Here is a 14,983-nt window from a genome sequence, read left to right as displayed (position 1 = left end):
TGGCTTGAAATGTGGTGTGCATATTTGTGCAGGCTTCCTGAGTGGGCAAATATTGGTCATTTAGCTTTCTTGTGCTGCGTAATGCTGTAAAAAATCGCTTCGCTGGTGACACTGCACATCAACTGGTCGTCGAACATGGTAGTGTTCCTGGATCCACGTCAAGATTTTTTTTTGCTTGAAATGAATGCAACCAGAAAACAAACTGTTCTTGCGCTTGGGCCTAATATTTCACTTTTTTAATGCAAAAGTTGACACTGAATGAATATATTAGATATTTAATTACATTCCAATTAACTTTTGATTACTAAAACTGGCAAAAATAAAACATTCCTTAATTTTCTTTCTTGGAATGTAATGCTTAGTGCCTTGGAATCGTGCCATGCAAATTTGACACATTTGTAAAGTCTTATAATTCGTGTCTGAAGTGGATATGTCGTATATGCTTATGGTTGCATATATGTTATCATATGCATGTTGCGCAATACAAACAGAAATTGCTCATCCAACAGTCATGTTGGAATCGTAAAAAGTATTGTGCAACAATGTAACGAGGACTGCAGCGACGTACGATGCCTGTGCAGAAAGTAATAGCAATGTGCATAACACTCATTCTGTAGGATCGTGTGCTCGGATTTGGGCGCACGTTAAAGAACCCCAGGTGGTCGAAATTTCCGGAGCCCTCCACTACGGCGTGTCTCATAATCGTATGGTGGTTTTGGAACCCCACATATCATATCTATCGTAAGGTTGATTTTGAAAAATGGGCCGTGAATGGACAGGTACCCAGCGGCCCGATAAATGAGGGGTCCCGCTCCATTAAGAGATCTTGATGCTTTAGACGTGCCAATGAGCCGACGGGTGTATTTGTTTTAAAAGTGCTTTAATCGTCAATAATCAAGCTATGTGACACTGCCATCAACGCAGCATGCTTGCTTTGAACACAACAGCAGTTAATATTGCAGCCTACGGGTTTAATTACCGCTCGATACCGCAGTGCTGGACGCATTCGAGGGAGTGCTTCCAAAACGTCGCGACCGATGTTCTACTATGCAAGATAAAGAGGGAGTACACAAAACGTGAAGTAGTTGACAAAGAACACTTCTTCAAAAACTTAAGTTTATATGTGGATTGTTTGTGAGATATTGTGGTTGACAGTGGCCAAATACATTGCATGTGCTCTAGGAGCAACAAAAACTGAAACAGCAGTATAAAAGTGCCTGCTCGCGAAGGCAAACAGTTTACAAAGTAGCTCTAAACTGCATAAATGTACGCTCATGCGCAAACCTTGGACACACTTTTTTAAAATTTATATATGGAAAAATGTGGGAACGTAGGCTATGTTAGAGCCGGCTATCCCAACATCATCGTAGTAATGTACAGGTACACACAGATGCGAAAAATTAAGAATAAAGAAAGGAAAAAAAATATTCCGAGGCATATGACATAGAAACAAAACGTGGCTTATAACGCGTGAGCACAGTCTGTGGGCATAATCCAGTTCATGCAGCGTATCGCATCGTGAATAGAGTTTGTACAGGTGATGGCAAAGAGCAAGGAACACTTCGGGACAGCTCATTAAATTTGTGTCCATTGAAAAAAATTACGAAGTGCATTCACTGTGCGCCTTTGATTATCGGAATGTGGCTACGGTCCAAGCACGTCGTCAATTGTAAGTGGTCGTCTGTCTAGGCGGTTCCAATCGGACAAACTGGCATGTCGGTAGGCGATGTTTGTAACACTTGGAATGTCGACAGGCAGCTATTGACTGCAACAGCAGTCGACAGATGACCTAATATGCTGCATGTATACAATGTGTGGAATACATATATTGTGCACAAGACATTTGAGGATGTTGGGATGAATCTAGACGTGGTATTAAGCAGTCCGACAACTCTTGGACATTAACATTTTTTAAACATTGTTTCCTCAGCTAGAACAGTGAACTTTGTTTGGCTTCTGTATCAGCCGCATGCCTGAATTAAGTCTTGTTATTACTGTATGTAATGGCCCTTGTGCATAAGTGACCATTTATCATTAATAAAATTAGTAAGTTCAGATACCAACAGTGCATTAAAAGTAGAGTATGAAACACTATCTACGTCATACTTCTTGTTTTTTGTTAGATATTTTCCGAAAAGCTTTAGATATAAAAAGACGATAAAAGCTGTCTGCTGTAACCATAGTTTTCTAAAATTAACTAGAGGGGTCTTGGGTGCTGTGATCGTCGGCGACCATTGGAATGATGGGTAGTACACGAATTTGTTGTCTTCCTGTTTGCGGGCTTCAAGCGCACTTGTAGCTTTGTTTATTGTTTTGGTTTGGTTTTGAATAAAAGAACAAACCATTTTGATCTCCGTGAGCTGATTTGAATTGGTGAGCCTAAAAGGTTACGGTGGTAAAGCGTAACTGCTGAACCTTGGCCGATTGTCGTAAGCAGCTTCAAGCCACATGAAGCCAAACGGTATCAAAAGTATGAAGAGTTGACCGGTTTGTGTACTACCCATCGTTCCCATGCTCACCGAAGTGCAGTGTGTTGCAGCTCCCACAGACACTTGCGCCAAAGTTCCCTCTTGAGTTTTTATAGGAAACTCTTCAACCACAACTTTGTAAACTTTCATTTAAATTAGCCTTCATTCTATCTATTACCCCTTTGCATTAAGTTTTCAACATTTTTTATATATCTTGTCATTCTAATGATACTGCATTTTTATGTTATCGTGCACAGCTGGTTTCTGCTATGGTTTATTGGCTGCGCAGCAACGTGAATGCTGGTCTGTATATTTCTGTGCCAAATGCGAGCTTGACTGCCTGTTCATAGGCACCTTAGTGTTCTTATAGAGGAACACTATAAACAATGCATAGGGGCATTATAGAGCCGAATAAGGACTCTTGTGACGTCAAGAATCTTGGCAAGCCAGGAAATGCCGAAAAAAAAAAGGAAATGCAAGTGGCAATGTACGCAACATTTTATATTTGGTGGCCTCTCCTAGTGGTCTATGCAATATTTTATTGTTGAAAACTAATGAAATTTGTGTTCTGAAAGAGCCAGGGACTCTGGAGAACTCCAGAAAATTTTATTGCATCTGTATGAACAGAATACAAAAGTAAAAACGCATCTGAAACATCACATTGACATTCAGATTCTGGTGCAAGTTCAAAATTAAAGAAGGATACCTTGACCTTGAATTTCTCTTATAATCAAAATATGGACAGCATTACTAATGACTAATTTATTGCTTAGGTATGGCCTATCGTTTTCCTTTGCACAGGTAGACTTGATATGTAACAAGTTGTTTGTTATGTATGACACAACATAACACCATATAAAAATTGTTTACCGGCATGAAGATATTATAAACTGTAATAGACGGTAACAAAACTATTTCGTTCACATCTGAACGGCAAACGTTGCACGCGGTTGTTTAATGTACAAGAGTGACATTGATGGAGTGTTCTACGAGTTTTCATGCATTTTACATACAGACGTAAACATATAATAAACTATAATAAACATATAGTTGTAAAAATATTTCATCCCCACCTGAACAGAAAAAATTGCACGCAGCTGTTTTTTGTGCATGAGTAAAGTTGACTGCATGTTTTTGAGAGTGTTGCGATTGGAATTTATTAGAATGTCTGCATTGGGTCGCGAAACATGCAGAGTGGTACTTATTGGTAGGTAACGAAAGGCAACAAAAACGATCACGAGTGAAAACAGTCTTACTGTCCTCCCGTTTTCAAAAGACGCAATGCTGCGCAAGTAAGGAAACGACTGCATCGCGTAGCCTTTCAAGAGTGGAACTGCCGGGCAAAAACATGGAGATTGGCTCTCGCTATTATGCCACTGGCTGCTGAAGAAACTTCATGCAATGCCACTTGGTGGAACTCTATTTCGCAGGTGCAACACTCTGTGTACCAGGCCAAGGACAAACATTAAAAAACACTGTATGAGAAAGAGACTGTTGGCAAGACGACTACACTGCCAACGTAGTCCGATCACATGGGTCTGTCGAAGCATGAGCATTTCAAAACTCCACTCCCAAGGCAACAGATCACACTGTCAGCTGGCACATCTCTCGGAATACTATTCGGTCTAAGTCTAAGACAAAAGCCTGACAAGCCAAGAAAGAAAACTTTTGCGCTTGTGCAGCCGACGGATGGAATGGCTTGATTGCAAGGAAGTGTTTTGTCAAGAGTTTTGAAGAAAAACTGCCATCTGCCTCTATATACACCCACCAAAAGCAGCATTCTTGAACGGCACATTTTTTTAAAAGCTACGATGAATTATTACTACGAAGCCCAACAAACAGCAAGGAAGCTTCGACAGGAAACATGGACAAAAAAGGAAGTTTGTGGGCTTTCGCAGTCGACAACATGGGGCGAGGAACTGGTAACCTTCTGTCAATCTTATTCGTTGGCTGACCTGTAAAAACTGAACGTGCCTCAACATCAAGAGTACTATAAAAAAAACTGGTGAAGCCTCCCCAAAGTATGCGTTTTTCAAGAGGAGAACGTCATTGGCACTCATTACTGCGATCTAGTCCTTGTCGCTTTGCAGGCAGATCTCCTTTTCAACAGTTGTAAACGATGGAATGGCATTACGTGAAATCTTCTTGGAAGGCACCTTTTCAATACTAATGAGCGTTCTCCTCCACTGGTGGGCAACAGGTGTATGGACTAAAGCGTTAAAAGAATAACGAGAAAAGGGAAAGCGTCAACTGTGATGTCATGCAGCCACTTCAATACAAGTCCCTGATGAAGGCACTGTGTGGTCTTTCAGTTGATGAACAGCTCTTCCGATTTGATGCCTCCTGTCGACAGAGTCTGGGTACTAGAGCTGACCAGCTTCGGGGGCTTGCTTTTTGCCCTCGCCAAGGATGATAGTAACGAGTTTCCGTCTTCAGTCTGCACGCCCATGTCGTGGAGGACGATTCGAGTCTTCTCTCGTTCGGCGATGATTTCTGCCGCCACCATCTTCGCCAGTCGCTGGAGCACCTCGTCCTGCAAAACATGCAGGCAAGAAGAAACGAGTGTACGAGGCCAATGCTTTTGTAGATGCAAATTTTCAATTAGTTTTATTTAACTCTATGCTGAAACACAGAAGGGAGAGTAAGAGAAAGCTTTATTCAAAAAGATAAAAGTTGGTCAATTGCGTCAGGCATAGCCTGTCACCCTAGCCGTCAGCCGGAATCCCTTGGGGCACGGCAGCAGCAACGCACGGGCCACACCCATGCTTTGGTACCCATCTCTGCATTATCTGTACATCGCTACCTACAAAAATACAGCTGGGCCAATGTTGGTCCCCCCCCCCCCGTGCTCAGCCATTTCGTAGAAAAACGTGGGATGTACTTATGGGAATGATTATGGTGTTTAGAAGCATCCTACTTTAAACTGAAGCAGAAAATGAACCTGGGCCATTGCAGGCCCAACGTTGGACATTCCCAACGTTCGGAAGCATTTGTAAGGGGGCTACTCAGTAGAACATATTCTGCAAACTTTAACTGCGCTAGAGACAAGGCACAAGAACAGAAGGTGACTAGATGAACGCAGACACGGCTGTGAGCACTTATCCTGCCTCCTCCTTTTCTTTGTGTCCCGTATCTAGCGCAGTTTGGGTAATCTTGGGACTCCCCCCTCCCAACCCTCCCGTCATGTTCCGAACCATTTGGAAAAAGAACTAGCACAGCAGTAGGGGAGAGCACCTACAGTAGTGATGAATGGGTTAGAGGCGGCCCATTTTCTGGCACAAATCATAATTTAATTTTCGAATAGTGTGGGAAGTGCAGTTGGCATTTAGGGGTGGAATTGGCTCAAATGAACATGGTCATTCACAATGCAACAAAAATAAAAGCAACGGCAACTCACATTTACATTCGACGAGAAGAAGGAAGCTTCTGGCATATCACCTGCAACAGATGTACAAGCAAGGCAAATTCAATGTGGCAAGTCCTGGTGCCAAAAAAAAAAAAAAACGACCGGTGTAGCTTATTGTGCTGTTGTGTTAGGATAAATTGTTAAACTGAGTCACCCAGCAAAGTCTATATTTGGCAATGCACAAAGCATGTGAGATCGAAGCAAAGAAGAACAATACAAATGCACATGATGCCGTATATTTTTTCCACGTGCCATGCAACTGTGCAAGCTCATGCTAAAAAATTTAATCAACTACAAACGTACAGACTCGTGTTCTTTGATGAACTTGTAATTTGTATTTCCAGACACATCTTCCCATGAATCTTTACCAAGACATGGTTTCTTGATGTGGCATTATATCTCCTTTTGTTGTTTTGACAATACAGATGTTTTTGAAATTATTATGAGAGTAAGGCCTGTCGTTTTAGTGCAAACTCCACATCAAAACAGCAATACTTTGACGCAGTGAAAATGCCACTACTGCGACTAAACAACAAAAGCTTATTCATAAATTCTTCATTATTGACTTCAGGGCAGGTACTTTTAAAAGCTGCTACGGTGTTTCTTGCAGACAGGCAGAATAGTTTTTCGTGCCTGTTTATCGTTTAAAAAGAAAACAGATAAGCAACACACATGGCAGACAACAAGCTGTTTACATGTGTATTTCAAAATTCTTTCGAATTTCGCTGAAGAGGATTCTGATAACAAGGTGGCTGAGTATTGAATATTCTGAATTATGTGCAACTTGTGAGATTTTTAAAAACTGGTCATGCCGACGGTTTGCACGCAATAGTACTTTCCAATATAATCAACTGCCCTGAAGTTAATTAGCGAGTTTTTGTAAGTTAGTCGCGTCAATGCCATTTTAGCAGTAAAATATCATGGCCTTCACCTCCTCCTAACCATCACTTCCCTTTCACGACCCGTTGCCATCCTTCTTATACATTGCTATGCTACGCGTTACCTCCCCCTTCCTCCTTACACTCTCAACCCTTTCCTACCCCCTTGCTGCTTTCCTACCCACTATACATGGCTATGCTATGCTTTCTTTTTCTATTTCCTTAACTCGCCTTCTAATTTTTGTCGCTTTCTCTATGTCCGTTTCTTTCACTCTCTTCCTACTCTTACCGTCTATTCTTTTCTAACTCCCATAGCATCGCAACCATTTGGTTCGTATAAATGTGCGCTCTGCTAGCGTGTCTGGATAGCCGAGTGGTTAAGCTGTTTGCCTTCGGCTCATGTGTTGCTAGGCAAAGCATGGGCAGACACGCTCTGCTTGAACGTCGGAGCTTGGCAAATTTCTGCACATGATCTGGCACGTAACCTCAAGCCTGAACAGCTCTTTTGCTTAGGCTTGAGATTAGTGTCTCCTCTTTAAAAAAAGCTACGACTTTATAGTTGAAGGAAAATGCGAACGATAAGCCAAAATCACGCACCACAACCTCCTTTTCGATTTCCTGGAATGTGCTCAAAGCCAACTGGACTCTCAACAACTGGCAATGGATTTGGCGGGTTCCCTGTCATGGACGTTGATGTGGAGCTGCCAGGTACGCTCGGTCCATACGGCTCGTCGTCCTCAACTAATTCCTCGTTGTCTTCATTGGCTGCCTCGTCGGAAGGCACTCGAGATGGCAAGCGAGGCTCCCCCTCCACAGCGTTGCTGCTCAAAGGGCAAATGAATCGACAGACTGAGTTTGGAAACCAACCAGGTAAATTTAGCAGAAGGAAGCAAGATAGAAAGACAAGTTGGTTGGTACACATGCATCGATGAAACTTCAAACGCATACTGAGACAAGGTCAGGTGAGGAAACAACACCGGCAATTAATATTAACTAATGGCTTTATTAAGCAAGAACAAATTTACATACCCAACCAGCGCACCTGGCCTGACACATACGCACACCATTCTTCCGTGCCAATACATGCAAATAATACACTGTATTTTTTCATTAACACCTTTCCTCGGGGAGTGACACTTTTTTACTGGAAAAAGTTAATGACGGGTGACTGATACAGGTTGACACCCTTGTGTTAATTTAGAATACCTCGGCAAGTTCTCGTAATGTGCAATGATGGTGCTTGAACAGAGCGATCGTACAGGAAAAGCGTACTTCACAACTACACTGTGCACTATGCAAAGCCAAATGTGGGAGTGGTCTTCCTTCCAAAGACAAAGATAAATGCAGACATGACTTCAGATTTTGCTGCAACGCCAAGGTTGCTGCACCCTTTTCAAGTTTTGCCAACAAAGGGTTTAAATATAGAATAAGATACTTATTGGCGTGGGGGTCTTTTTCAACACAACGCCACGACAGGGTGCATTGCATGACACAGACTAGTCATTGCTTTTGCTGCTTTCCGCAACACTAAACATCTCTAAAAACTTGCGAATGCAGTGCAGTGTGCCCTGTGTTTAGCGGAAGGGTTCAGATACGAGCTGATGCTAATGTAAGCGCATTACGCTGTATTAAAGCTCTGCTGTAATGCTGTTATCACGCTATTCTAAGAACATATTCCTACGATGTTCATTATTGTGTTATCGATGATATTAAACTAATCTTGAAGTAGATTTCCCTGCAGCTTTTTCTGTGTTATGGCTGCAACTTTGAAGCTTGGACAAGAGGACCCTCAACATGGAACAAATGTGCTGCCTCACCAAGGTGGTCTAGTGGCTATGGTGCTCGGGTGCTGGACCGAAGGTCATAGGATTGAATCCCACCTGTGGCGGGTGCATTTTCGATGGGGGCGAAAACGTTCGAGACCCGTGTCTTTAGGTGCAAGAACACAAGGTGGTCGAAATTTCCGGAGCCCTCCACTATGACGTGTCTTGTAATCGTATCTCGGTTTTGGGACGTTTAAACTCCAGATATTAAAAAAAAGTGTTTCTCTATTTACACACAGAATTTACTACATGAAAAGATACGACACGTGACCTTGTGGAAGCTTGTTTTATCTTCAAAGCTGGAGACAGCGATGTTGCCAAGCCCTCTGTGGTGTTACACATAGCACAAATTGGGCATCTTGATGTGCACATGTAGGTCTTTTTTGGTGGTTAATCTTGCACACTTATCTCTTTCTGGTGGTTAAATTTGCACACTTATATTACGCTTTTATTCTTCTAAAAAAATTTTCAGTTGTTAGTACATGCCTGAGTTGTTTGTTTCTTCCTGTGTCTATGGTTTTCGTGCAGTTTAACTCGGAATGAATTATCAACTTACCCAATAGCTTATTCTTCTATGTATACGTTACACGAAACCAAGGTTTTTTTTTTATGTAGTCCGATCTTTGTTCCATTTGGACTTTGAAAAAAGGAGTGATTTTTTTATTCCATTGCTTTGTAGTTAGTGCAAAAGTAAAGCCTACAATTAGTGATCAGTGACCAACTGCACTATAGTGGCTGTACTTCGTACTTGCCGATGGGTGCTGGCACCATAGAGTTTCCTAAAATTAACTGCAGGTGACTCTGGTGCTTCGATTGTTCAGCGCCCCGTGGAAATGATGGGTAGTACATGGATTTGCCTGGTCTTCATGCTTGCGACCTTTGAACGCAGGTGTGGCTTTGTTTACTGCAGTATCTAGCTTTTTTTTTAGAATAACAGAACAAACTGTTTTGAACTTCATGAGCCGATTTGAATAGTTGGTGAGTAAAAGGTTACAGTGGCGAAGAGCAAATGCGGAACATTTGCCGATCTTCGTTTCGTGACAGAGCAGTTGCTAGCCACGCAAAGCCAAACGAAGATGCAAAGATTAGTCAGATCCATGTTCTACTCATCATTAACATCCTCACTGAAGCACCGCGTGTCGCAACTTCCATGGACACTTGCGCCAGAGTTCCCTCTAGTGTACTTATGAGCCTAGTGCGCTGCAGTTCTCACCGAACCAGTGGCGCCTTGCGACTGGCTGCGTAGATGGTAAAATAGCAGTTCGAAGGGAATCAAGCTAATTTGCATTCAGACAAGAGTGTTGCGCATGTATGGCTGTGATTACATCAGCAGAAGTGCTGCTGGTAAGCTGTCGAAAAATAAAATTGTACAAACTTGCGTGGAAGGCTCACTACAGTACAAGCAGTGAGAGCATTGGATGAGGGTGGTGTAATGTGCAAGATAAGCAGACGCTTTTAATTTTTTTTAGCATCTACTATTATTGTGAATTCATGCTCGATCAGCGTTGCCAGTTGTGGCCGTGCGCTTGAATCTGTTGCGACGTCGTCTAAGCGCCGCAGCACCACAATACCAGCTGTCGAGGCCTATAAGAAACTTTTTATGGCTATGATAATTTTATGACATGCACACCATGAGCACTATACTTAAACAAAGCGGTAATTGGTGCCACTAATCTTATATTTACAACCACCCTGCTGTATGTATCATCATCAATTAACTTCGTGCTGCTGACATTGAAGGCACTCTTTGCTGGCCTTAACTGCCCTGCATATACCCAACTATCCTCCGAAACATCACCTGCATTAGATGCTATTCAGTGTGTAGAATGACAGTGCATAATTTGCAATGAACTCTCTGCCACACTTCTTTTTTTCTCAGTGCTTTATTTTAAACAAAGGAACTCGCAGGTCCCCTGAAAACGCCGTTCAAGAAGCACGGGGCAGTAGGATGTCTTGCTTTTGAATGCTCAAGTATGGGCCTCAGATCGATAAATGGATAACGAGTGTGGCACCAGGTAGTGGCACTCTCTGCACTTCCTACTGAAATTCGCAAGTACTATCAGTCGGTTGACTTGTACGTGCCTCGGATCAGTTCCATCTGCAGTCGAAGACGTGGTGTATCAGTGATGCTGAATTACCGAAGCAACTCTGTCTCACAACCACATCAAAGGCCGTCGTGTAAGTATGCATCACGTCGGGTATTACAAAGCTCTGCAAAACGGCTGTCACAGAACTCTTCAGTGTATAGAGGAAATGTAGCAAATTAGTTCTACAAAAGGCCACATGGTGGAGCAAATGTTCTGGGAAGGGACCCGATTCTCAACCGCCTGAATCCTCGCATAAGCAACCGCACAGCACACGTATACCTGGTAAACAAATATTCGCAACCTTAGAACTGTGCAAGATTGGATTAGTTGGTGATAATATTATATGGGGTTTGACGTCCCAAAGCCACAATATGATTAAGAGAGCTTTTGTAGTGGAGGACTCCGGAAATTTTGACCATCTAGTGTTCTTTAACGTGCACCAACGCCGCGCAGTACATATGCGTTTAGCATTTTGAGTTTACCGAAAGGCCAGAGGCCTATGTAACCTAGGACCTTCAAGTCTGCAGCCGAGCACTATAACTGATGCACCACTACGGCGGGCTGGGCAAGCTTGTAATCTATTAGATAGGATGTTAGAGAAAAAATAACTTTTCATGCTACTACTTATCATTATCAATATCTTTCACTGGTCGTGATATTCACCTTCACTACTTCCTTTTCAAAAGGTTTTTGCACTAATAGCAAATAGCGCAGGCAGAATGCAATACTGGAACTGAGGTACATTGCAAAAGGATCAAAAGGTGGGCTAGTCGGTAGTTCATATTTGTTCAGCAAACTGGGAGGATGGGAATGCAAACACACAAAGGAAAAAAAACCACACACGTGTTGTACGGTTCTTCCTTTGTTTGCTGTGTGTTCGTGCTCTGTCATTTCACTGAACAAATGAAACAGAGGTAACGCTACACTTTTGATGATGCATACTGTTTTTAGCTATTTAGGCACTATCTCAAATCTCTTTAGTGTTAATAGCGTTGTGCGTAGCTATTGTGCAATGTAATAAGAACCTAAAAGAACAAGTGAACATGCATGACTGAGTGATGCGAAATATTACTTTAACTCGGTAGCCAATGTAACAGAGATATATATGAATTTTAGTACCGCTTGTTTGCAAGAATGTTAAGGATTGATTTCACTAATGACCATGACATTCGTTCATTGTAGGATTGACAAAGCTTCTTCGAAATGCTCATAGGTTCTTAGGCAAACTACATGGTTCACGAACTTTATGACAGAACAGCGCAAGATACGAGACAAGTTGATAGCGTCATGTACCGTACATTTCACTGTCCTGAATTTTGCACTCAATCTTTTCGGTATAATTTTTCTAAATGATTTAATTTCGTTAGATACTCACGCTTCAGGCTCGAAGTCTTCAAAAGTGTTGAAGCTGTTCGTGGTGTCGCAATCCCGTCGAAGCCTCTTGCTGAACTCTTCAGGACTCAGCTGTGGAACGCCTCTAGGCCTCTTTCCTTGCCAGACGACGTCGAAGTGCACGATTTCCTTGCCTCCTCTGTTAATGCCAACCATATAATCAAGGCAGACCGTGCTCCCCGGATGAAGGACTTCGTTCAAGTCACCGAAGAAGATGGTTCCGTCTTTGTAAAAACAATCACTAGTAAAGTCTATCTTCCTAAAGACTCCAGACTCTTTAACCTTGCATGTCGCGAGGCACTCCATGCTTTTCAATATTGTAGCCTTGGCGCTCTCGTAAATGGACACACACGGCTGGATTGCACATAGCGGGGGCAGCGAGGAAGACTGCCTGAAGCCCGGCTTTTTGCCAAAATCGTCTACCGGCTCCTGCACGCTGTTGGCCTTTTCTCTGTTATTATCGGCACCTTTGTTGACTATATTGTTGAAGATGTCTTCGCTGTCACCCACGTGTGGCAGTGCAGGCCTCTGCCCTATCCACACTAGCGTCGCAACCCACTTATTGTCTCCTGCATCGACGGCGTCAAAACTTACTTCTTGGCCGTCACTAACTTCCCAGAGTAGATTGTCGAGTGGCTCCTCGTCGCGGTAGGTCACACCCACAGTCGCACGAGCTGTGCTTGCCTTGTTGATGCCATACTTTATGGTTCCTTCAGCTTCGGATACTGGGTAAAAGAAACCCCGTTCGCTCGACACTTTCTGCCTGGCTTCCCACCCCGACAGGGGCGAGTTCACTAGATCCACTTTTCCTTGAATAGAAGCAGTATCGCTGAAATCTGCCCTTGTCGAACACGAGTTCCAGTCCGGGTAATCCAAGGAATGAGATTCGTCTATGTCTCCGTCACGGCTGCCGGAATCTTTGTCGTGAAGCATATCGCGGATGTCTGACTCGTCCTCGGACATGAAGACCTCGTTGCCACTTTCGTCGTCATCAACGGACCCTTCCCGTTCTGACTGCCGGCTCAGGCACACCATAGTGGCTTCCCACTTGACCTTATCAGACGGCTTCTTGCTGGGCTTGGCATGGAAGCGCACTCTGTCATCGACAGTGAGCACGTCTGGCAGGTTCTTGATGGACCTGCCCAGAGATCTGTCCACGTTGTTGGCGTGAAAGAAGGCGCGCTCCTTCAGTTTTGGGCCGAACTTGATGAATCCGTAGTTCGACTTTACCATCTCTATGACGCCGTACTGGTTGACGATCGGCAAACCCGAGTTGCCACCGCTGCTGCCGGTGACACTGTTGGAACCTGGGGACGAGCAATTTGACGTCTGCTTGACGCGTGCCACATGGCTTGCCCGGAACTTGGCCTCACACTCCCGGGGTCCCGACTTGGCGTCCAGGACGACGGTGTCGTTGACCTGGAGCCCCGAAGACGGCAGATTGTTGTACTTGGCGTTCTCGAAGGCCTGGACGTCAAAGTAGACGCTCGTCTTGATCGGGTACTTGACCGAGATGAAGCCGTACACGTTGAAGATGCGGTACACAGTGCCCACGACGTTGCTGAGACTCGTCACGTCATCGTCGTCACGATCCGAGGCGGACGGCTGGAAGCTCTCCGTGCTGCCGTCCAACAAGGCCGCCTCCATAGTCGTCGCGCGTCGGCGCCTGGTACGCACAAACACGTTGCTCTGATTGCGAACGACGAACACCTTGGGAAACTGTTGCAGGAATATTTTCAGCGACTTGACCGAACAGCCGTACTTGGTGCGTAGGTCAGATGGCAGCTGGGACAGGTGGCCCGTCAGCTTCTGAAGCGAGATTCCCTGGTTAGACTCTACTCGATCCTTCAGAAACTTCACCATAGCCTCGCTAGAATTGCTCCGTTGCTTAGCCATAGCTTGCGCGCTGGTGCCGTAAAGTGACAGAAAGGAAATACATAGGCAGAAGCAGGGGAGAAAGAGGTTAGCGGCGGAGATGGCGTAGAGCAGGAAAGACGGGAAATCACAACCTAGAAGTGGTGAAATATCGAGGGAAGAGCGCTGCAACCGAGCCCGAGCAGCTGCACAAGACCACAGGCACGGCCGAAAGCGCAAGCCATGCGCGCTCACGGTGCATACATTGAAATCACGCGGCGAAGCAGGCACCCACATCGCTACAGGCGCGTCGCGAGACACTGCATCTAATGCTTTCATTAAATCGGGGAACAGTGAACCGAAAAGGCGTGCAAATAAACGCGATCCCATATGGCCACGTACCCGCGCAACGTTCCGACATCGATGACCCAGCAGCGATCAACAACTGGTCAAACTCCCTAGTTTCTGTTGTTCGCTGCCCGTCGGCTGGGTCAGCCGGCTCGTCATCTCGCAGTTACTCCATTCCTTCGTGGAGACTACATGAAGATCAGTTCCGAAACTTCACTATGGAATCCAGACATGTCGTTCTGTAAGAGATTAGCGAGCGAACCAGCCACCTGGGAGCGATGACATGAAACATGCATTGCTTTGAGCCACTCATCGCAAATTAGGAGGGAGATCGCAGAGCAAAAAAAGAAAGCTGAAAAAAAATCATTTGCGATCGGAAAATACAAGCAGCACTCGCAAACCCAATGCTTGTGTCATCAATTTTAAAGTTATGTGCAAAACGTTATAAAGACATGTAATTGCCAAGTATTGGTTTGTTTATTTGGCAAAAGATGACGCCCCAATTGGCTTGTCTCGCGGTAGAGATTCAAAAAAAGTAATAATTTTGCGAAATTCATTCGTAGATTATAAAACGAGTTTTGTAACTCGCAATTTTATCCGTACCAAGTTATCGGTGATCGCATGGAAAGCGGCCGTCGTCGGAGTCATAGTTGTTCAATATTACGTGGTGCAAAACTGCGTTCGAAAACCCGGACTGTCGCGCCGTCTGACATCGAATAATAGTTGG

At 44.2% G+C, this 14,983-nt stretch overlaps 2 protein-coding genes across 5 annotated transcripts in view; one reads left to right on the top strand and one right to left on the bottom strand.

Moving 5' to 3' along the window:
- Nucleotides 1–14,983, top strand: part of UbcE2H (ubiquitin conjugating enzyme E2H) — a 55,853-nt gene that overhangs the window by 22,857 nt on the left and 18,013 nt on the right. Inside the window, exon 7 of one of the 2 annotated variants that reach the window (XM_075873345.1) lies at nt 33–2,350. The exons of the other annotated variant lie outside the window; for it this stretch is intronic. Coding sequence (XP_075729460.1) covers nt 33–64 — 32 coding nt within the window. The 3' untranslated portion in view covers nt 65–2,350. Of the gene's footprint in view, nt 1–32; nt 2,351–14,983 lie in introns of those variants that run through there. 2 annotated transcript variants of the gene reach the window in all.
- On the bottom strand, nt 3,061–14,920 carry LOC119163614 (uncharacterized). Of its 3 annotated transcripts, none has more exons than XM_075873337.1 (5): nt 14,860–14,920; nt 12,038–13,863; nt 7,350–7,573; nt 5,866–5,906; nt 3,061–5,001 (listed from the first exon to the last, which is right to left on the bottom strand). In XM_075873337.1, the coding sequence occupies exons 1-5, from the start codon at nt 14,902–14,904 to the stop codon at nt 4,777–4,779; spliced, it is 2,361 nt and encodes a 786-aa protein (XP_075729452.1). In that variant the 5' UTR covers nt 14,905–14,920; the 3' UTR covers nt 3,061–4,776. The 3 variants fall into 3 exon arrangements, with proteins under 3 accessions (XP_075729452.1, XP_037271548.2, XP_037271547.2); XM_037415651.2 differs by lacking the exon at nt 14,860–14,920 and adding an exon at nt 14,311–14,655; XM_037415650.2 differs by lacking the exon at nt 14,860–14,920 and having other exon boundaries at nt 12,038–14,302.

This window comes from Rhipicephalus microplus, chromosome 9, assembly GCF_043290135.1.
Source record: "Rhipicephalus microplus isolate Deutch F79 chromosome 9, USDA_Rmic, whole genome shotgun sequence".
NCBI lineage: Eukaryota > Metazoa > Arthropoda > Arachnida > Ixodida > Ixodidae > Rhipicephalus > Rhipicephalus microplus.
The sequence above is the reverse complement of the archived record's forward strand: the minus strand, read 5'-3'. Positions and strand labels throughout refer to the sequence as shown.